This window comes from Urocampus carinirostris, chromosome 2, assembly GCF_059441175.1.
Source record: "Urocampus carinirostris isolate Australia breed hairy pipefish chromosome 2, RoL_Ucar_1.0, whole genome shotgun sequence".
Taxonomy (NCBI): Eukaryota; Metazoa; Chordata; class Actinopteri; order Syngnathiformes; family Syngnathidae; genus Urocampus; species Urocampus carinirostris.
Window position 1 is genome coordinate 9,029,321 of NC_142350.1, and position 23,261 is coordinate 9,052,581.

General features: G+C 37.0%; 2 protein-coding genes across 5 annotated transcripts; one reads left to right on the forward strand and one right to left on the reverse strand.

Moving 5' to 3' along the window:
- The first annotated feature begins 10 nt into the window (after nt 1-10).
- tdp2b (tyrosyl-DNA phosphodiesterase 2b) lies at nt 11-6,693 on the forward strand. Of its 2 annotated transcripts, none has more exons than XM_088328760.1 (6): nt 11-292; nt 413-532; nt 2,424-2,569; nt 2,646-2,737; nt 3,361-3,479; nt 4,849-6,693. In XM_088328760.1, the coding sequence occupies exons 1-6, from the start codon at nt 161-163 to the stop codon at nt 5,308-5,310; spliced, it is 1,071 nt and encodes a 356-aa protein (XP_088184886.1). In that variant the 5' UTR covers nt 11-160; the 3' UTR covers nt 5,311-6,693. The 2 variants fall into 2 exon arrangements, with proteins under 2 accessions (XP_088184886.1, XP_088184885.1); XM_088328759.1 differs by having other exon boundaries at nt 13-292; nt 413-537; nt 2,426-2,569.
- Nucleotides 6,352-23,247, reverse strand: tmem64 (transmembrane protein 64). 3 transcript variants are annotated; one of them, XM_088328764.1, is made up of 4 exons: nt 23,233-23,247; nt 20,999-21,711; nt 12,079-12,234; nt 6,352-9,454 (listed from the first exon to the last, which is right to left on the reverse strand). In XM_088328764.1, exons 2-4 carry the CDS (start codon nt 21,629-21,631, stop codon nt 9,263-9,265), a joined length of 981 nt encoding a protein of 326 aa, XP_088184890.1. In that variant the 5' UTR covers nt 21,632-21,711; nt 23,233-23,247; the 3' UTR covers nt 6,352-9,262. The 3 variants fall into 3 exon arrangements, with proteins under 3 accessions (XP_088184890.1, XP_088184889.1, XP_088184891.1); XM_088328763.1 differs by lacking the exon at nt 23,233-23,247 and adding an exon at nt 22,020-22,269; XM_088328765.1 differs by lacking the exons at nt 6,352-9,454; nt 23,233-23,247 and adding an exon at nt 9,461-10,266 and having other exon boundaries at nt 20,999-22,269.
- Between the last annotated feature and the right edge of the window lie 14 nt (nt 23,248-23,261).

The window sequence follows — 23,261 nt, forward strand, 5'->3', positions numbered from 1 at the left end:
CATTGGTAGGACGTCTGCACAAGATAGAACGTTTTGGCAGAACACCGGAAGTATTTCACGGGGACACGCGTTACCATTATGAACACGGCGACTCTTGAAAACGGCGTTCGATTTTGACTTTTGAATGTTTTTATGACAGAAACGTGAACTTTTAGCTGCCATGGCTTCGACATCTGATGCCGGGGATGTAGAAGTGGCCCGAACACGTATGTGCGAGGAGTTTGCCGTGCTGGCGGCCACCGATAGCGGCGTGGCGCAATGCTACCTGGCGGAGAACGACTGGAACATGGAGGTGCACTTTTCACGTGTTTATATATATATATATATATATATATATATATATTCATCCCAAATGTGATGTCGCACAAAGCAATGCATGGCACAAACTCCGATCTTATTCTTGTTCGTCCAGAGAGCGTTAAACTCTTTCTTCGAGGCCGACATGGAAAAAGTGTTTGAAGCGGAGTGGGAAACCGAACACGAGCCGCCAGCTAAGAAACACAAGATAGAGGAAAAGGCTACCACCACAACAACAAGGTGAGTCATAAATTTAGTAAAATAAGTTAATTATGATTGTTGGAATTATTACTTTATCAATACACACTTACATTCGTAATCTGACTCCAATTTCTGACCTTACCCAAAAGATACTCATCCAACAAATACGCGTGCTCGTTCTGCAATAGAAAGGTATCAGGAAGCCGGCATTTCACACACGAGTGGATTTATTCCTAACACACAAATGTAATACAAACAACTGGGTCTCGGGTCCCTCTTAATACAATCTTGTGCGTCTCTGTTCCCACCAGCAGGCGCACCTCATCCGAGTAGCCCAGCATTAATCTATACTATACACTATGCAAATAGCACAGCTAAAAACATTCTAGCATAATTCTAATGGCTATGTGTATATTGCAGTTATCCTTAGCTCGCTCTGATTGGTCTTTCCTCCCCTGCAGGATCACGTGTTGCCCCCTCCTTGTTGTGGTTTCCTGTTAATTGTTTATCAACTGCCTCCGAGTCATCACCCTGCTTGTGGTCGTTACCTTCTGTTCTAGGAGATTACATTCTTGCACTCTTTCGCACCACACATCCTGTTCCACCCGTCACACGCTTTTACAGAAATCCTCATACTTTCATACAATAAGCAGCATCAGCTAACAAAACACTATGCTTATACTTTGATTTCCTTTAAATACTTGTATTTTGATTTTCCTGTATTATGAATAAAATGATAGTTCTGCTGCAACATCGATTTTTTTTAAAATTTATTTTTATTTTTTTCAGTCCACTGTAGCGGACGGATAGTCACTATTGCGTTAAATGGCGTCACTGTTGTTTTCCGGTAACAACCAATCACGTTTCTTCTTCAGTAAAAGACGAGTCGTGATTGGTCTTTGCTGGACAAGTGGATTCCTGAAAAGAAAAGACGATATTGAATAAAGCGGTTTTTAAAATGATATGAATCGGTTTAGAAAATTACAACAGAACCTTTTTTTTAAATTACATATTCAAAGGTGGTGTCAGCAACTTGTAATTTTACTACTCTGCTGCTATCTCCTGGCTTAGTCATGATCTCCACTTCAGTCAGCTCAAACAGAATTGATTTGTATATTGTGATTATTAATTATGTTTAAAGGAAACTTATTTTTGAACTTGCTATCTGATTTATTTTATTGTTGTAAATGTCTCTTCTGTGAATGGAAAACAAATGTTCTTAATTTAACTGTATTTTTTGTAAATCAAGTGGAAATATATGGTACATTGTGATTTTTTTTTTAATTTTATTTCAAAAGACAATTTTATGAATTGAAAATTGTTCTTGTTTTTACTTTTTTTGGCCAATCCCAAGTATTATTTGTTTAAAAGGACATCTGGTGGTAAAAAAAATAATAGTAAAATAATATATACAGTACATGTATTTACATAATAAAAACCAATACTGTGGTAAAGATTTATAAGAGAGAAATAACATAAAAAGAATAAGTATACATAGGCAAAAATATTTGAAGGAACAGTGTGTATTATTTAGCGCATCCCGTTGATAAAAAAAATCCAACCATGAAAACACGATGCAAATGCTTCTTCCTATTTTCGGACTTGTACGTTAACATATTATTTATTTTTTTACTTTGTTTTGTTTTTATCATGTTTGAAGTTAAGCTTAATCATTCAATATTGATTTAAATTGGCAAAAATACCTGAACTATCGTTAAAACGTGTTTTTTTTTTTAATTAAATACTGCTGCTAAGACTACCCCAAAACACCATAAAGACCGGATAGAAAAAAAAGAAACAGGGCAGTTCAGCCATTTTGAGTTTTGTATTCTTCCTTGTGCTTTGTAGCACTCACTACACAATACAAAGACATCTAGTGGTCAAATATGACACACTGTCTCTTTAACGCAATGTTTTCGTCTTCTAGCGTCGACTTGACGACAGAGAGCCCCGGTTCGTCAAAGGTTGAGGACAACAAGTCTGGGTTGACGCTAATCACGTGGAATGTGGACGGTCTGGATACGGTCAACTTGGTGGAGCGGGCCAGGGGATTGTGCTCCTACTTGGCGCTGTAAAACAACGTTTGTGACATTTTTCTTGACCTTAAATTTAAAAGAAGGAAATAAAAAATCTCTTGTCTCATGTAGATACACTCCTGACGTGGTGTTTCTGCAGGAGCTCATCCCGCCCTATGTGGACTATTTGAAGAAACGCGCCGTCAGCTATCTGATCATTCAAGGTGAAATGCATTATGGGAATTTAGAAAACCGCGATAGCAAAAAGTATATATAGCTCAGTCTTTCCCGTAGAGTTTAGTGAGACTCCAGAAGGGTCTGGGGACATGCCCCTTGGCACGAATTTTTGAGCAAAATCCAGACGCTGGATTTATGACTAAAGGCTACCCTTGTTCAATCATAAATATACTAATTATTAAAAAGGCAATGACAATGAAAGGTGCCCTATTTACTCACAGCATGATATTTTTCATTTCCTTTTTGTCCTCTGTATTGGACTTTCCTCTCTTGACCAGTTTTTGTGCTCTGCCGCTGCTCCTCCCCCTCTGCTCAGCGACCAAGTTAGCGCTGCGACAGAGACGAAATCACACATACCAACCAATTGTGAGGACAAAAAAGGGTGCCAGCGAGCACACCATGGCTTTTGCGATCTTTTATAAAATGAGATATGCTAAAGTTATTGATTTAACTTTGCATTTCTATATATTTAAAACAATATTATACTTTTTTTTTTACAACACACGTTTATAAGACTCTGGCATGCCAATTAAACTCTGGCGGCTCGTCAAGCGACTTAATGGTATGGGAAACGTGTAACTTGAATGTTAAGGTTTGACTTTTTGAACAGGCAGAGAAGAGGGCTACTTTGTGGGCATGATGCTGAAGAAGAGTCGTGTCAAGCTGCTGGAAAGTGAAATTGTGGCCTACCCGACAACTCAAATGATGAGGAACTTGCTCGTGGCGCAGGTAACGATTTTATTTTCTGATGTTTAATATATTTGAGTTTACCGGGAAGAGTAAATGCTTAAATCTTCTGTCAGAGAGGAATAGGCATCAAAAGCCTTTGGTTTTAATCCAGTTCCGTGGGTGGCCATTTTATGACTTCCTGTCGAGCAAAGAGAAGACCAATCATCGCTTTGCTTTACATTTGAAGTCTGATTGGTTGTTACCTGAATGCTAGGTAACATTTGTAGTATAGTAAAGTATTTAAATTCTCATCTCATTAGCCGTACCGCTTATCCTCATTAGGGTCGCGGGGGGGCTGGAGCCCATCCCAGCCATCTCCGGGCAGTGGGCAGGGGACACCCTGAACTGGTTGCCAGCCAATCACAGGGCACACAGGGACAGACAACTCATTCGCTCATTCACACCTAGGGACAATTTGGACCGGCCAATCCACCTGAAATGCATGTTTTTGGAACGTGGGAGGAAACCGGAGTGCCCGGAGGAAACCCACGCAAGCACGGGGAGAACATACAAACTCCGCACAGGAAGTCTGGAGCTGGATTTGAACCCACGACAGGTTCCCATGACATGAACTGTTGATTTAAAAAAAAAATTTAAAAAAATTCTTTTTTTTTTCTTTAAACTATGGTCAGGAAATACTTTAAGTTTAATTCCGCTTTAAACATGTTTTTAATGAGGATTCTGGGAAAAATTTTTTTAGAAATGTTTTTGTTTTTTTTTTTTTTTTACCTCAGAGTGTAATATGCCCACGAGATGGCACTGTGTTGTCTGGTATGAACGAGGGACAGTGCCACAGAGCACAGTGTGGCGGCTGGATACTGGACAAACATGGCGGATGTGGAGATTACACTGTGTAAAAGAAACACATTAATTCATGATTTTTTTCTTTAATAAAAAATTACACATAATAGTTCATGTATTTTTGCATAGTATTAAGATCAATGTTTAATATTTTACTGAACGAAAGTATATGTACCACCTAGGCGTCATTAAATATTACACACTGTCCCTTTAAATTTTATTTAAGCAAAAAACAACTTAATATTTGAGAATTGGTATAAAAATAGTCATTTAACTTTGTTATGAAAAAAAAAGAGTAATTTTTCTTTTCAAAATAATCTATATCTAAATCTAGTATAAAGCTACTTTATGAATCCTGATTTGTGTGTGTCCACAAGTGATTTTTGCGTCAAAATCGATAGATATGCTTTCGTCTGGTCTCTACTGCCATCTGGCGGAAAAATTGGGTCCTGGAGCTCCCCTCTCATTGAACACTCCGAGCAGCTGATTCCAATCTTCTATGCGATCGCCGGGCTGTTCTCCTTGTATTCTTTTGGGTGGGAGATTACAAGAGTTTCTTTGTGATCAGGTGACTGTGAAGGAGGCCAAAGTGCTGCTGATGACGTCCCACCTGGAGAGCTGCAAAGGCCAATCCAGCGAGCGCATCAAGCAGCTTCGAGAGGTTACCCGACGGATGAGCGAGGCCCCGTCTGACGTTACCGTATTGTTCGCCGGCGACACCAACCTGCGAGACGCGGAAGTGTCGACCGTGGGCCTCCCCCCTAACTCCTGCGATGTTTGGGAGAGTTTGGGTCGCCAGGAGCATTGCCGCTATACTTGGGACACCCGTGCAAACTCCAACAAGGACGTTCGTTACGTTAGCCGCTGCAGATTCGATCGCGTGTTCTTGAGGCCGGCAGCCAGACCCCCACTACTGGTCCCGGACCACATGGCCCTGGTAGGCTTGGAGAAACTGGACTGCGGGCGCTTCACCAGCGACCATTGGGGGGTTTACTGCAGCTTCACCACAGACGAAGCAAAAACATCATGAACAAAAACTGACTTTCTTTTAGACCTTCTAATAGATTGTTATGTAATGATATGATTCATCTGTGCAAAACTGTTTTGCGGAAGGCTATTTTCGTGACCACAAGAGGGCGTCATTGTGTTGTTGTTTTAACAATTGAGATTTATTAATTCCGTTCCAAAATTTCAATTTTTTTTTTTAACCATGGATAACACTTATTTTATATACACTCAACACTCAGCCTATTTTGCGAAACAAATGTCCTGCTAAAGCGGGTTATATCGGTGACCACCAGAGGGCGTCATTGTTTTCTATCATGAGATATCAAAATTCCATTTCAAATTTTATGAAATAAATTTCTATTCTTTTTCAAAGTAATTTTTTAACAATGTTTTTCTCCTTTGTGATACTGTATATACATATTTTTGTGTAAATCTAAAACTTAGATATAAGCTTAAACAATGTACTATAAATGAGAAAAACAATCCTAATTTCTAATTATATGGCAGATGATCTCATTTCGAATCAGAGTTAAATGTTATACAATATTAATTATCTGTATGCCTATTTTAGAAAGTTACTTTTCTTTTTACAAATATACATAATGCAACAATCTAGTTTTTTTAAATGATTAAAATAATACAGCCTTAACAGTTATTTACTGACAAAACAAATTGTATTTTTAAACAATTATACACTTTATGATAAAAGGAATAAGTCTGTTATATTTAAAATAATTACGCAAAATTACCCGATATTAAAAAAAAATCAAATTCATATTTTACATTGAACATTTTTTAAAGATGAAAGAATCAAAGATTCACTATAACTTTTTTAAAGTACTATACAAATTCTTGATTAAAATTGTATAGAAACTATTTTACATTTACCCCTAATAAAATGTCTACTACATAACTATATTTAAAATTATACCTTTTCCCCTAAAAATATATTTTTTGTATCGCTAATAAAAACTTATTTATACATGTTTTATGATAAAAGTACACATTTTACTTTATACTCTTTCAATAAAATCACAATTTTAAAAAAAAAAAATTATACACATTTTCCTGAATATTTTTTACTTTATAAAATCTTTACTACATAAACCTATTTGTTGCCATTTCTTCTTGCTTATTCAAACAGTGAAAAAAAAATGTCCAACACATATTAAAAAGTCGAGCAAAGTGTAATAAAATCCATTTAAATCTCTCTCTCATAAATAACACTGAACAAAGCTGTGCATAAATATCCTGTATGTGTCTTATTTCTGCACCGGCAAATTGTGTGTATAAGAAAATACAGCATGTGTGTACAGTAAATGCACTTCATACGTTGCATAACTACAACTAGTTTCCTACACCCCCCCGTCCCACATTTTTTTGCATTAATGCTATCAAAAAAATCTCTCAGTAAATAAAAAAGAATCCTTTTTTTGCATGCCAATCACACAGCTCATTAATATTCATGAGGCGACGAGACGTAAACGAGGAAAAAAACGCCGCAAAGCAATCCCGAGAATGGACACCCTGCTTTTTGTTCTATATATTTTCTTGCACTTATGCAAATGCTTATTGCTGAAGATAAAAGAGGGGGCCCCTTCAACCGGCCGATAGAAGCGTCAAAATAAAACAAGATTTCATGGAGGAGCCCTTTATATGGATAATGTCAAAATACAAAGAAAAAAAATAACGCTCATTTGCTCATTCTCTCTATTTTTGTGTCCTTGTTGATTGTCATCTTAGTGTAAATGAATACAAATTCATACATTATTTCATTATCAATTATTACTTTTTATGATTATGGTTTTTAATTATTATTATATTATTTATTACAGTTTATAAATATATAGAAAAAGTAATAAGTAACTCAAATGACAAATATATTTTTTCTATGTTAAGGTTTTGCGGTGAGGTTATATCCAGGTTTTTTTTTTGCAAACGAGGGAAAATAAATGAAACTATGTCCCATTATTTCTTACACTTTATTATTTTCGTGTATTTTTCCTAAAACCGTTTAACTACCAATTGCTCCCATTTTGTACGATTTTTGCCAGTCAAAATAAGTGTTATGATGATGACAATTGTAATATAAGATTACTAAATTTGTCACAATTTAATCCTTTTGGGGTTTTTTTTTACTCCAAGTTTGTTAAATTCTGCAAAATAATCCAATTTAGATTATTCAAGATCTTGAAACATGTTTTGTGATAGTTTTTTTTGAGCTTTAAAAAAAAAATCCTAGACATTTTTCTGTAAATTATTAAGTACTTTTTTGGTCTATTAATATTAAAAAGATGTTATTTGTTGAGTATAATATCTAAATATTATCCAATTATTTCACATTTTTTCTTTATCTCAGAACCCCCCAGCCCAAAAAAAACCTTTTTTGGCGCATTTTTTCATAATTATCTTTGAGATGTTTTTTTAGTTACCAGTTTATCGTTTGGTAATATTTTTTAATCTCAACATACATTTTTGTTAACTCTCATATATATATATATATATATATATATATATATATATATACATACATATAAAATAATTTTATTATGTATGTTTTTTGTCAATTTGTTTATTTCTTGAAAAAAAACTATTCCTCCAATAATCTCCAATTTACATAATTTTATAGTGTAACGAGGACTGTAAACGTTTGTTCTCCCCTTTTAAAGTAAATGCTTTATTCCTATTACTCGTTTTTATTAATTTTATCCATTGATGATTTAATGGTGGCCGTATTTTTTAATTTATAGTTATTAGTCACCCGATAATGTTTATTATTCAAACAAAAAATAATGGCAAATACTTTCCATAATTTTTTTTTTATAGAAAAGACACTCAAATCTTAGCTTAGTTTCTGACATTTCTGCCAATATTCGGAATTAACTGCATTTTCACAAAAACTAAAGGTTATTTAGTGCTGTTAAAAAGTTAACTCATGATTAATCTGTGGATTTGAAGTGTTAAAACCCCTTTAACCATTTAGTTAAAGCTTTAGAGGTGTATTTGGAGTTAAATATTTAGCGCTTCAAGTTCAACACAGAGTTAAAGCTTTAAGGCTCTAACTCCGAAATGATAACTATAGAGTTAAAGCTTTGACATATTTAATTCAAGCTTTACCTTTAGAGTTAAGAGTTAAACAGCTTTAATGTTTTAAGTCAAAACTTTTAACCATAAGTTGAAGCAGTTTTAAATGAGTAAAGGCTTTAACTACACTAGAATACGTTTTCAACTCTGGCTCAGTGTAAGAGGTTTCATGATAAAGTTTTAAGGCTTTTACTTCAGAGTTAACTATTTAAACTTGACAGCAGTTCTTGTTTTTAACTTTGGAATATTTAGTTAAAGTAGTTTGTTGAAGTTGATTATTCAGTTCGCAGAGTTAATTTAGCACTGTTTGAAGTTCTGAAATATAGTACTTAAATGTAGTATAGTAAAACCATTCAACTCCAATTAATTTGTTAAAGCAGCTTTAACTCCATAATATGTGACAAAGCATATTCAACATGAGCATGTTTAAAGGAGGTGAAGCTTTAACTATGGCAATATAGCATTATCGCCATGTTGTAGCAGCTAAAGAAGTGACTCTGAAGTTAAAGTTTTAAAGCTTTAACGCTAGAGCCAAATGAGTTAAATGAGCAGTTTTACGCAAATAACTGACAGTAAAGGTTCCCCTTCGCGTGCTTCCAACATTCCTGAGTCTCCGTTCCAAAAAGTAAGACACTTAACTGAAAAGCGCTCTGCTAAAAAGTCACAAAATATAAACAATGCCCTTATCATTGTTACGATTAAGTATTATTACGTTTTGTTTCCAGTTGTGGACAATGCGACCTCTGCGTCATCGGGAAAAAAGGTGCATAGGTGGCCGTTCGTTTGACACTAAAACAAACCGAGTTGACATTCAAAGTGTTTTTGTTTTTTTGTCATTGACATCTCTTGAGGTCCCTTAATGGTTCAGTCCAAAGTAACTCCGAGGCGGGTCAAACCACGTTGATGAGAGCCGCCGCCCGTTTTCCGCAGTACGTGAATCCGGCGTGGTTGGCGGCGGATGCTGAGCAAGATCCGTTAGCATGCGACGAGCGCAGTTCCATTTGGCAAGCGGCGATGGCGGCGTTGAGCTCAACCTGGGCGCGGTGCACCACGTAGAACATCAGACCGATGCTGATCACGATCTGAAAGGATGGACGGTACGTTCGAATACTGGGAAATGTTTGGAGATACAAAATCATTCTTAACAGTATGGCTTATGACAATGGAAAGTCTACTCGAAAGTTTGATTTATCTAGGGTTAATATAAACCTGAAGTTAAAGCTTTGAAGAGGTAAGGTTTTAAAGGTGCCTTCGAGTTAAGAGCTGCTTTAACCCTTAACCCATGAGTTAAAGCTTGGAGTTAAAGGGATTCTAAAGGACCCCTTTTTTTCATTTTGCCACAGAACGCGTAATGTTCCTCTCCACAATTATGCAGATATGCTTCGAGATATTCCACGCGCTATGGATCTCGAGGAATTAATTTTCAAAGTAGACAGTTTAATCTCATATCTCCAAGAGCTGTGACGTCAACAGAAGACAACGAGAACCATAAAAAAATGGCGCGTCCCGTTGAAATACAGACAGCGATTGTGGTAATCAACGAATGCATAATGCACATTTCAGCTGGGAGTAATAGGAACTTTGGGGGACTTCTGTTTTGTCCAAGTTGATCAGAGTTAATCACTTTCGGTGCTCGTCTTGCAATCAATAGAATATTGCCCAGAAGGCTTCCAGTTTGATTTGGTCTAAGTTAGCCCCGTGTGCAGTCGGCTAGCTGGCTTACCTGCCGCACTCATTGTTTTTTCTCCCGGCTGGGTTCGTGTTCGTCGCTGCTGTGGCACATCATGTTTTCGGTCAGCCGGCCTCCTGTTTTTTTCTGCCGATCGGTCCCGTTTTCTCCTCTATGGCAGCCGGCTAGCCTGCTGTGTTCTGGCTGGTTCACCTCCTGTTAGCTCTGTGTGTGTTATTTTTGCCCGTTTAACCCATTTTGGCGTCTCTCCATTTGTTATACCGTTGCTGCACCCATCTGCGACAGACAGCCTAGCCATTCTCCACAAAAACTTGGCTTATAACACTCGACACCTTTTTGACTGGTTAACATGTAAACCAATACAACTTGCTCAGGTGCTGGTGTGCTTCAGATGATGTCAGAGCTCAAGAAGTCAAAGACGAGACAGACCGTCTTCAAAATGCATTATCTCAGAATATAATTGAAATATACCAATGACGTATATGTTTATAGAAATTACGCAAAAAAAAAAAAACATTTACTCTTTTCTCACATTTTGTATGTTTTAGAATTTGGGAATCCCTTTAAAGACTAACTCCTTTTAAGCCTTGAGTAAAAGCTTTAAAGCAGATTTAACCCCTAAGATGAAGCTTAATAGCTGCTTTAAAGCTGATTTACCTTTGAGTTACAGGCTTTAAACCTACTTTATCTTAAAAGTTTAAACGGCTTCTTAACTTAAAATTATGAACTTAAAATTATGAACTTAAAACGGAAGCAGTTTAAGGAGTGTGCATACTTTACTCGTAAAAGGAATTTATATTTTGGGACAAATTAATTAAATTTCTTAGCAAAAATGATAGTGGCAAAATGTATTGGGTCCATCACAAAAACCCTGTGTTTCGATAGGGGGTGTTGTAGACTTATAATTACAACATTTATTTTTCCAGGTAAAGCTTCCGCTCCAAAAATATGCCAGTCTTCATTCCAGACACATGAAGACACAAACCTAAAAACAACAAACTTTCCGGTCAGACCTGCAGAACCTATTTGGCATGGCACTAATACAGTAAGTATGACAACAGACACACAAATGAAACCTTTGAGAGACGCTTATTCCTAGCGGCAACAAGTCACCCAATTAGTATTCGGGCGTGGCTCAAGATTCCCATGAACTTTAGATTGTAAAGCCATGACATCAACGGGTTTTTGCGCTTGTGAAAGAAAGATTAAAAGTGAGTTAAAGCTTTAAAAATGATTTAATTGTTAAAAAAAAGCTGCTTTAGACATTGATTCAAAACTTGAAAAGCTGTTTTAAAGATTGAGTTTAACCTTTGAAGCTACTTGAATTAAAGCTGTGGAGCATCATTTAATTTAAAGTTTTAAAGCTGCTTAAAACCTTAAGCTTTACCCCATTTAAGGCGCCCGCTTTGAGACTGGGAGGTTCGGGTTCGCGCCCCGGCCGAGTCATTCCTAAGACTTAAAAAGTGGTCGGCGGCGCCCTCTGTTGGCTGCGGCTGCATCGGCTCGCTACAACGGGTCAGGTGCAATCGACATTTCGTTCTGTGTACATTGTTACACAGAATGACAATACAAGGAAATTATTATTATTATTATTATTATTATTTGAGTTAACACTTTGGAGAGGTTTTAACTTGAGCTTAAGCTTTAAAGCCACTCCAACGCTTGAGTTAAAGCTTTAATCTCTCTATATCTCTTGAGTTGCTCTACATTGTGAGTTTTGACCCAAAGACTCATATTAACAAAATGTTTTGATGTTTCTTCTTTTTGAGAGAGACATACTTTATAATTTAAGACAAAATTCAGCAAAACACCCAACTCCTGCTATATAGCTTATTTAACGATCACAATAAAGCTCTAAAGTGCCTTTAACTCTTGCTTTAACTCTTCTTAACACCTGAAAAAATATGTGATATGGTGGATTTTTAACTGCTACCACATTGCATGTTGGTTTTGAACCCCCGAGTAACACCTCAAGTGTCGTAGACCGCTATGGATGTCAAGAAGAATGGATTTTACCTGCAGACCAAAGACGAAGTAGCCGCTGACGTTCTGCTCGGCGATGACGTCCTCCATTGTGCGAAGTGTGCTGCCCAGGTAAGAATTAAGCAGCTGGGTAGGGAGCAAACCCACTGAAGACGCCACCAAGTAGTTGGCCAAGGACACGTCTGTGATCTGAAAAAGGAAAAACGGCATTGAGAGTAAGATGGCAACGTTCGACTTTTGCAGGTACTGGATAATCCTGTGGTGCAAAAAAAAAGAAAAGAATCATTTTCGAGAGTATGTTTCCACCATTATGTGCAGCTAAGTTTTACAGGAATTTCATGGACACTTTTTCAGGTGCACCAGGTAGCACACTAAGAATACCTGAGTAGCCAGCCGGCAGACTGGTCCGGAGTATAGCTCACAAGGGAAGGGTCATTACGATTTCTGAGGAAGTTCGATTTCTAACTGGTATGATGTTCTAGTGTTTGACTAAACCTATGCGAACCCCAATTGTAATAATTATAACCTGGTAATAACATAACATAGTAGTAACATTTTATTTCAGAAATTCAATTTAGGGGGGGGGGGTCCTGACACAAAAATTAAAAATATATATATATTTTGCACACTTTTTTTTTCTTTTTAAACATTTCTTTCAGAAATGATTTTATTTTGGTATTAAATTAAATGTTATTAAATTATTTTATCAAATGACATACTTTAAGAATATATATACTTCATTTTTTTATATATATTTTATTTGATAAACAAAATGTTTGTGGTGTCCAAAACCCCCCAAAATAGTAATTTAAAAATAGATGATAATGTATATAAAACTTTAGTTTAAAAAGTGCACCCAAACTTGAAGTTCTTTTTCAGGTGAAGTAAAAAACTGCATGTTATACACAAATTCAGTATATATTCTTAAATGATGCAAACATTCCTCATTAAATTCTACTGTATTGTTTTAAAACGTAGTGTTACCACCTAACCCTAGATGGCAGACATCTGACCAAAATCGTGCTTTTAGAATGATAAGAGTGCGTTGCCGTGTTTGTATAAAAAGCTGTGACGTGTCGGGTAAAGTCCAGCTTGTGTCAGAATTGAACTTGAGCAAAGAGGGTGCAACTCAATGTGTGTCTGTTGCGTGACCTTGGAGCGCACTGCAGATGATAGCAGCAAGCAGGCGCCACGCCATTGCTCCGAGACGCCCTCAGGTGCCATAGCGCATTTATTTTCATGCCGTCATATTATCTTGTGCATGCTCTCGAACTCTATCAATGTGTAAACCTTGACAAGCTAGTGATGGAATGTGGACCATCTGTTTGGTTGGCGTCCTTTCTTGTGTCAAGGCAGTCAGAATCTGTTATTCATTTCATGCCATTTGGTTGCAGTTGCTATATTTCCATTTTTGGAAATATACTAGGGGAATCCAGTTTTAGAAAGCAATAATTTATATACGTATATATATATATATATATTAGTTCCTGAAGTTCAATATTTTGTGTGGCCAACATGATTATGCAGAGCCACTAAAATCCTCCTTGCCATGGATTTCACCAGACCCTCACAAATTGCCAGGGAAATGCTTTTCCACTCTTCCATGACAACATGACTAAGCTGGGGGATATTCATGATCTTGTGCTTCTCCACCCTCCGCTTGAGGATCCCCCAAAGATGTTCTGTTGGATGTAGATCTGGAGACATGCTTGGCCAGTCCATCCCATTTACCCCTTAGCCTCTTTGGAAAAGCCTTGGTCATTTTAGAAGTTTATCTGGGGTCATTGTCAGGCTGGAACATTGACCTGCAACCCACTTTCTGGAGGGAGGGGATCATTCTCTCCTCTAACATTTCACAGTAAGTGCTTGAGTTTGTGTTTGCCTTAATGAAATCAACTCCCCAAATACAGTTGCACATGCGACCTCAAACCATGACATTCCCAACACCATGTTTGACTTAAGGCACAACACAAACATGTTGGTATTCCTCACCCGGTTGCAGTGACACATGCTTCACACCATCTGAGCCAAATACATTCTACTTTGTCTCATCAGACCAGGGGATATCTTTCCAGTAAGTAATGGCCTTTGTTGACAGACTTCTTTTCATAGTGTCAAGGCGATGTTTCCATTAAACATTATCATAAAATATCTGCAGAGATGTAAGGGGTGTACTCACTTTTGTGACATACTGTAAACTTTGAGAAATGTGTTGCTTCGGCCATGTAGCAGAGTCATTTTATGAATACTTTCAAATGTGGTAGATTAAAAAATAAATCAATTTAGTACATAATAAAAGTTTAAATTAGCTGCTAACAGGGTAACATATTATGCAAGATCATCTCGTTTGACTACATTATTTACTGTATATTTACAAAAAAAAGTACATGCTTTTTTTAACAGTTTCTCTCAAGGTTTACGGTTCACGGATTCCTTAACCACTAGGGTTAGAGGGACACCACTTCCTATGGTGTGTCTTGGGCAAACACAGAATGGCGGTGCCCAATATTTATAAAATATTTTCTAGAAAATTTTATAATTTTTGAGTCTACCATTTGCAACATAATATATAAAATGAACAAAATCACCAGTATAGAACAGGACAAGAACAATTGATTTTTTTTTAAATGCATTATTTTCTACAGGATTCTTTTTTTTTTTTTTTGCTGCTTCAGGTGCAATCAATGTAGATGCCTAGAGACCTTTGACCTCACAAACGACAAAAAGCCAAGCGACCCAATCTATCGAGGCGGAACCAAGAACCATCTGCCCCACCCGAGCGTGCCGTGCAACATTAGCGCCGCATCACAGAGCTAGCAAACAAGTCTCGCTTGTTTTTCTACGGGCACAGCGCATGATTACCGGACGAGTGAGCGGTTAGCGCTTGATTCCTCCCCCACCCCGAGCAACGGATCCTCGGCCCCGCGAGTGCCCAATGCCTTTCACGCTCGCTACTTCGACCTCTTCCAGTTCAAAATCTCCATGTTTGTAATTGCAATAAGGGTGCAACGATTATTGACGACGAGTTGAAATTGTCGACAAAGGAATCCATTGTCGGCGATTGTCGCCAGACAAATTTTTTGAATTGAGTGAGGCGTCTCTACATGAATATAATCTCTGCTGAGAGTTGCACAGGCGCATTACTTTCTTGATCGGTAATATAAACATAGAGAAATGGTGGTGTCAGCGTACCATAACTTGTAAAAATCAGGATCATTTTGGATATGTTGAATAAAAATACTACTTGCAAAGTTTGCAAAGCAGACCTTGCGTATCAAGGCAATAGCTCGGTGACCCCTGAACAATTAAAGAACAAGTCGAAACGAAGTCTGACTCGCCTCGGTAAAATTCGAGTAATGTTCAAGCCATTACGGTTTTAATGCCACGCATTATACATTTTCTACACGGTTATTTTGCTATGCCAGATTGTGCCTGACAATTGTATTTGAAATAAAATGCATGCAGTCTGAACAACAAACATCAGTTGTTAAAACTATTTGATTTCAAACGGTTGAGAATCATCAAGTTATTTTGTGACGGACTTTGCAGTTGACCACTAAATATACTTCACAAATTGCACACCATATTTGTTTTATTTACTTCTAATAAATGAGCCCCGAAGCTTATGAAGATAAAAAATGTTTACTTGATTTTGATAGCCATAAAATTCCAACTATAGAACGCACCCAGTACATTTTTAAAGGAGACACGTTTTGTACATACATAAGCCGCACCTGACTATAAGCCATATGTGCCCACATTGAAACAAGAGATATTTACAAAGAGTTAATAATATATGGTACCTTAACCCCTACCGTGTCGACGGCCTGCCGGTGGGCCGCCAGACTTTTGAAAAACAAATATGTGTCTGTACAATGTCACCAGTGACTGAAACTGGCATGCCACATATCATTAGAAAGCTAAAACGTTTGGGATTCAAGATATGATGACCATTTCAAAATACACTCCTCAGAGAAACATTAAAACCGGTCTGAAACAAGATACACTGGCTTAAGGTAGGGCGCCCGCTCTGAGACTGGGAGGTCGCTGGTTCAAGCCTCGGCCGAGTCATACCTAAGACTTACAACATTGGTACTCATTGCCTCCCTGCTTGGCGCTCGGCATTAAGGGTTGGAATTGGGGGGTTTGGTCACCTAATGACTAAAAAAATGGCTGCGCCCTGTTTGGCTGCGGCTGCATCGGCTCGCTACAGTTTAACTGTACGGGTCAGGTGTATCGACATTTTGTTCTGTGTGCATGGTTACAAAGAATGACAATAAAAAGAAATTCTATTCTATTCTTTCTTCAACTTCTTTGAATGTCCGCGAAAATGGCTTTGTTACATAAAGGACAATCCATAAAATACAACAGTGTCAAATATTTGAAAACACATGATAATGCCCCCTTAAACATTTCTGCTTTGTTGGACGTTGCTTCTTGTAATCCGATCGTTTCGCCACATTATTTCTGTTTACAAATAAACAGACTCGTAAAATTATTCACAATATTGTAGTTGGCCCTACCCTTTCGATTGACACCTTTTCCATTATGAAGGTCGGTTCATGCTAATTTATTTTCATGCAAAAAGGGCAAAGTTACATTAAACTTGAGTCTACCTTGACACTGATATTCTACCCGTCTTACTCTTACCTTTACTGCCCGGGCGCCCCTGGCTGCCGTTAGAAAAAATGCATTAATTAGCCACATCATTGCCTAAGCCACAGGATTGAAAGCTTGGGAAAAAGTCGCGGCTTATAGTCAGAATTTCACGGTAATTATTTATTTGCCAGTCCCTGAGATATGGATTATGGATTTATGTCTCTACTGACCATCCACTGAACATAATTGATTTTAGAAATCCATTTTTTGTATAAATCTGTAGTATGTTCAATAAATCTGTAGTATGTTCAATAAAAGATTTTTCATTGTACCCATTTTTCTTGCGTTAATTATCATTTTCCTCATAGTTAAATCAAAGAAAAAATTAATAATTCTACTAATCATTAAAATACTCGTTAGTTTCCGTCCTAAAATGTAACAAATACAAAACGGATGGCAATGCTCATCGTTGTTTATTTACAAACGTCAGCTTTGTAAAAAGGACGGATGAAAGACAAGTACATCGTGCGAGTGCTCTGAAATCGGAGACGGCGATGACTTTCCTAAACTAGATATGCTCCTTCAGTACACAAAATAATTTTATAGTTAAAATCTATTAAGTGGATTTTATCAACCTTTTGAAGCTGAGAGCTATTTTCTTGTTACCCATTACCACAAAGGGCTACCAGTTTCATATGCATCTATAAGGTAACACAGGGGTGTCAAAGTCATTTTCACCAAGGCCACATTAGCTTAATGGCGGGTCTAAAAGGTCCTGATGTCACTAATAAATGTATTTACATGTCATCGAATGGTATGTAAAATAACTACTCCTTCATATATATAAAATAATAATTAATGACTTATTCAAGTCACAAACATTGCATTTGCATAGAAAAAAATGGTAGCTTCACATATATATATATATATATATATATATATATATATATATATTATAAACTAAATATTTAAAAAAGTTAAATATATGTATAAACTTTAAAAAACATCAAAATAACCGAATCAGTGAGGAAAAATGAATTAAAAAACTGAAAACAATATTTAAAAAACAAAAACGTAGTACATTAAGAAAAAAAAAAGTGAAATAAAAAATATTACAAATACTAAAAAAACAAATAAAATAAATCAATTACAATAAATTAATTACAAAATGTGGGATAATATTTTTAAAAACACAAAAATATAAAATCTTATTAAAAAGTGATATAAATTAACTGGATTTTTTTTAAAAATGGAAACAAAATTGGGGAATATAAATTAAAATTAAGTATAAAAAAGAATAACACACACAAAAAAATAGAATGTAAAATAAGAAATAGACAGAACCTTGCGAAACTATTTTGGCCCCTTTGAACTTTGTGACCTTTTTCCACATTCCAAGTCAAGTCAAGTTTATTTGTATAGCCTTTAATCACAAGGAGTCTCAAAGGGCTGCGAGTAGTGTTGTAATGTGGTATAAGACTTAAAGTAAATATCCAAATGCACAGAGGCACCTGAAACAAGGCAAAATAAAAGATTTTTGTTTTAAATAATTCAGACAAGATATAAAACTGTAATTTCTTGTGAAGCATCAACAATAAGAGAGACACAGTCATGAAGTGGAACACACTTTATTGGATATTGAAACTTTAAAAAAAAAAAAAAAAAAAAAAAAGGGGGGGTGTGTGCAAAATTATTCAGCCCCATCGAGTTAATACTTGGTAGCGCCACCTTTTGCTGCGATTACAGCTGAAAGTCATTTGGGATGTGTCTCTATCAGTTTTGCACATCAAGAAACTGATATTTTTGCCCATTCCTTCTTGCAAAACAGCTCGAGCTCAGTGATGTTGGATGGAAGGAGTTTGTGAAAAGCAGTTTTCAGTTCTGGATTGAGATCTGAACTTTGACTTGGCCATTCTAAAACCTTGATGTTTTTTGGTGAACCATTCCATTGTAGCTTTTGCTTTATGTTTTGGATCATTGTCTTGTTGGAAGATATATATATTATATATTTTTGCCAAAAAGTTCGATTTTGGTCTCATCTGACCAGAGCCCCTTCTTCCACATGTTTGGTGTGTCCCCCAGGTGGTCTTGGCAAACTTTAAACAACACTTTTTATGGATATCTTTAAGAAATGGCTTCCTTCCTGCCACTCTTCCATAAAGGCCATATTTGTGCTGTATACGACTGATTGTTGTCCTATGGACAGATTCTCCCACCTCAGCTGTAGATCTCTGCAGTTCATCCAGAGTGATGATGGGCCTCTTGACTGCATCTCTGATCGGTTTTCTCCTTGTATGAGCTGAAAGTTTAGGGGGACGGCTCGATCTTGGTAGATTTGCAGTGGTCTGATACTCCTTCCATTTCAATATTATTGCTTGCACAGTGCTCCTTGTTATGTTTAAAGCTTGGGAAATCTTTTTGTATCCAAATCCAGCTTTAAACTTCTCCAAAACAGTATCTCGGACCTCCCTGGTGTGTTTCTCGTTCTTCATGATGCTCTCCGTGCTTTAAACATACCTCTGAGACTATCACAGTGCAGGTGCATTTATACAGACTTGATGACACACAGGTAGATTCCATTTATTATAGTTAGTCATTTAGATCAACATTGAATCATTCAGAGATTATCACTGAACTTCTGGATAGAGTTTGCTGCACTAAAAGTAAAGGGGCTGAATAATTTTGCAGACCCACTTTTTGGTTTTTTTATTTGTTAAAAAGGTTTAAAACATCCAATAAAGTGTGTTCCACTTATTGTTTATGCTTCACAAGAAATTACAGTTTAATATCTTGATGTTTGAAGTCTGAAATTTGGCAAGAGGTCAAAGTTCAAGGGGTCCAAATAGTTTTGCAAACCACTGTATATATACATATATATTTATACAAAAACAATCTAAATAAAATAAGCTGATAGAAAATAAGTTCAGAAAAAATTGAAAATGAGACATTTTTGGAATCATTGTTTCTGACCTGACACCTTGAGGTTATCGTAGTTGACATAGTGGGAAATTTAGTTTTTCGGCCGAAGCACTCTTTTGACCCATTTGTTTTTTTAGATGATCAGAAATTTTAAGCTCTCGTGAGCCACAAAAGAATTATTTGGCGCAACACATTTAGCCAGCAGGCCATCAGGTAACACATTACTATTATTATGTTATTACCAGGTTAGAATAATTAGAAATAGAGTTTAAAAAGCTCAGTCAACCACTGAAACATCATGCCAGTTAAACATTTTTTTTTTTTAGAAAATTGCAATGCCCATCATTGGTAAACTTGTTCCTGACAGATAACAGAGTGGAGTGATGCAGTATTAAAGAATGCAGTCATTCTGGATCCTTAAGCAGACAAATCACCTCATTACTCTTTGTTATTTTATTGTCATTTTATTTTATGTCAGATTTTTTTCAATTTGTTATTGCAAATCATTCTTTTTTTTTTGGGGGGGGGGGTGTTTAATGCAAGCATTCGATAGGTTTGTCGTAAATAGGCCAGAAAATGTAGTCAAAAATTTGTTCATGATAGATTGATTCTGTTTTTAGTATTGGATAATCGCAAAGGAGATTTCATAAGAAGCCAGTTCTTTTTTATTATTTTGTGCGTTGTTTGTTGTTTTGCGGGGAAGGAATTCCTTATCTGAAGGCTTCTCTTCCTGACATCTTTAAGTTCAAAATCAATTCATGACTTATCTCCTTATTTTGAGTGTCTATTAAAGTTAAGATCAAACTGTTTCATTCAGTTTTTATGTGATTTTGTTTTAGTTTATTTTTAATAAACGTTTGCCTCTTTAAAAGATACTATTAAGTTGTTAGTCATTAATATAAACCACTATGAATCTGGAACTTTGAAATGACATAATATTATTACTAGATTTGCTTAATTAATTAGTATTTACTACAAATTACCACCTTTTTTGCCACACTATAAGGCGCACCAGATTATAAGGTGCACCACCAAGAAAATACTCTTTTGTCAAACATGTTTTTTATATATAAGGCACACTGGACTATAAGGTAAATGAATTTGAAACTGCACTAAGAGCTACCGTATTTATTTGTGAATATCTGTTGGGCATTTTATATACTTGCTGCATATATCAGTGCAATGATTGATCAGTCGACATTCGCTGACCAAGATCGAGAAAACATCTCATGCGACGAGATTCTAACCCGGGTTTCAGCAGACAGAGCCGTGAGGATGCATGCCAGCACGGCGCACTTTACAAATTGTATAAGGTGCACTTTCAAATTTATGGCCTATTTGGAGGTTTTAGGTGCGCCTTATAGTCCTAGAAAAATGTTAACTAAATAATTTATTGAACAGCCTTACAACAAAATGAATATGTCGGTGTACTTACAGAAAAAACTGCATTTTGGAGTCCAAAGGGAATGGGGGTGAGTCTCGCTAAGGCCACAACTTTGAGTCCGCTGCCCCCCTCAACCACGCGGACCACGGCTCCAAGCTGGTCACTGGCGCCCACTTTGTGCCGCGCCCATCCCGCCAGCAGCCGCTTGCACGCCAAGTGCGCTACAAAAGTTCCGATCAGAACGCCAACCATCACCAGGCCCATGCCCAGCACGAAGCCGTACAGGTAGCCGGCTGCCACGTTTAACACTATGTAGCCCCAGCCGCAAGGGAAAGATACCCCGATGAAGCCCACCACGAAGAGTAGCGCCCCCGCCAAGCTGTCCAGGCCCTCCACCCACAGCAGAAGGTCTTTCAGGTGCTGGCGGACCAGGGCCACCGAAGAAAAACACAAACCGGTGAGGATGCATGCCAGGACGGCGCTCTTCAGACAGAAAGGGGTGACCAAGCACGAGTTCCTGGGCTCGTGATCGACTGGCGTCTCCAGATCGGTATTCGAGTCTCCCAGTAGGTCCATTTTGTCACTTTCGTCGCCTCCACCGCTCCTCTGCAGCCATCGGTTGAGTTGGATTTGCGCCCTTCCCGCGACGTGTTTGGCGAGATTCTGCATGCTGGATAGCGACATTGTTGACCTCCCTGTCGCAAGGGGGCTGCAACTGTCCCCTTTCACCAGCTGGCTTCTTTTTCTTTCATAATGGACGCAAACTGGAATTCAAATACATGATTTAAACCCTATGTTAAACGCTATCTGGTCCAGTTTGTTTGTTTTTTTAATTTAATTCATGTTGGGGCTTTTGACGGTTTCCTTGCTCGCATGCAAGTTTCAGATCAGGGGCTGTTGTAACTGTGGCCTGTGCAGTCCTTAGAGACTATACAAATACATCTGAGTTGACTTGAATTTCTAAACATTTCAACTCAGCTTCTGGGGTGGACGTGACGCAAATTACGCTCATAAAACGTCAAAAAATTGACAGAAAAAAATCTGAGAATAAAGAAATGTATTTAAAACTCACACAGTCCAGTTTTCTTAATCCAAGCCCTGCTATCTTATAGCATCTAGCTTATTTGCCGCGGGGTTGAAGTATGCCCACCACAGTGCAAAGAGCCATTTATGTCCGAATCTCCGAAAACAGCCTCTATATCCTTCTTTTTGTCTCCAGTCGTCGACTTAAAAATATATATTTTATAAGAGCTGCTTTGTTATTGATATTCTTGCTCCAAGTGATGCTGTTTGTGTCTGAGACGCCAAGCAAGTAGCAACTGCCCCCCACGTGACCACAAAGCCGCCCCTTCTTCGGGGCTGTCAGACCAATCACTGCGATAGCGTTCGTCATCGCGAGACTTGGCCTTTGATTTCTTCTTGAATTCGTTTTTTGTTAAGCTGCCACGTTTGTAGAGGATAGAGGACTTTGAACTCACTAAATAATTACAATATATTACATAACTATTTTTGTTTTACTCCCACATGATCACCAAACTACACTAATGTGTTGTCATGGCGTCCTCTATCAAAGATTAACGATTATTCACACATGTACATTGACCCGGTCCGTAGTGTAAAAATAAAACAGTTATAAACACCTCACATGGTACTTTATGTATTTTTTAAAATTTCTTAGCCAAATTTGCATCTGGTTTCGTCTATTTATGTAATTAATGTAATTGTTATATAACACAAAATGGACCAATAGATTGTTGTTGTACTGTTATAGTTGTCCACAAGATGATGGCATTTTGCAGTTTATTACCCGTCACCGTTGTGGAATTTAATATTTTGGAAATGTTTTTATCTTTTTTATTATTATTGTTATAATTATTCCAATGACGGTATTTTGGAGCACTTTCAATCACCGTTGCTAAAACATTCATAGAAATACAATGCACACATATATCAATGATGTAATAGCAGTTGAAAGAAAACAAATATAATTTGCAAATAAGGTAACCAAACATCCAAAATGCGTTAATTGTTTTGTTTTATCTCCAAGAGACGTTAAATAGTTCAATAAATCAAAATATAATTACATTTTAGGGATTCATTCACGTTAGGCTTTAAGATCACGAGATAACCGGATGTCTATGATTTTGGCTGTCAAAATAAAACACAAGTTTACGTATAGATTCTACAATTTGAAGTTTTTAATCAAACCCTTATAATTGATAAATCCCTTTATTTCTGTTTTTTATTTCTGTTTTCAATTATCATGGTAAACTAACTACTTTTACCTGAACCGGAAGCTTTGATGGCGTGCACT

Coding starts and splice junctions, on each gene's coding strand:
- tdp2b (XM_088328759.1), top strand. CDS start 161: ATGGCTTCGACATCTGATGCCGGGGATGTAGAAGTGGCCCGAACACGT. Junction 2,738..3,360: donor CAGCTATCTGATCATTCAAG/GTGAAATGCATT, acceptor CTTTTTGAACAG/GCAGAGAAGAGGGCTACTTT. Junction 3,480..4,848: donor GGAACTTGCTCGTGGCGCAG/GTAACGATTTTA, acceptor CTTTGTGATCAG/GTGACTGTGAAGGAGGCCAA.
- tmem64 (XM_088328764.1), bottom strand. CDS start 21,631: ATGTCGCTATCCAGCATGCAGAATCTCGCCAAACACGTCGCGGGAAGG. Junction 12,235..20,998: donor TCCAAAATGCAGTTTTTTCT/GTAAGTACACCG, acceptor TTCCTTTTTCAG/ATCACAGACGTGTCCTTGGC. Junction 9,455..12,078: donor ACTTCGTCTTTGGTCTGCAG/GTAAAATCCATT, acceptor CCATCCTTTCAG/ATCGTGATCAGCATCGGTCT.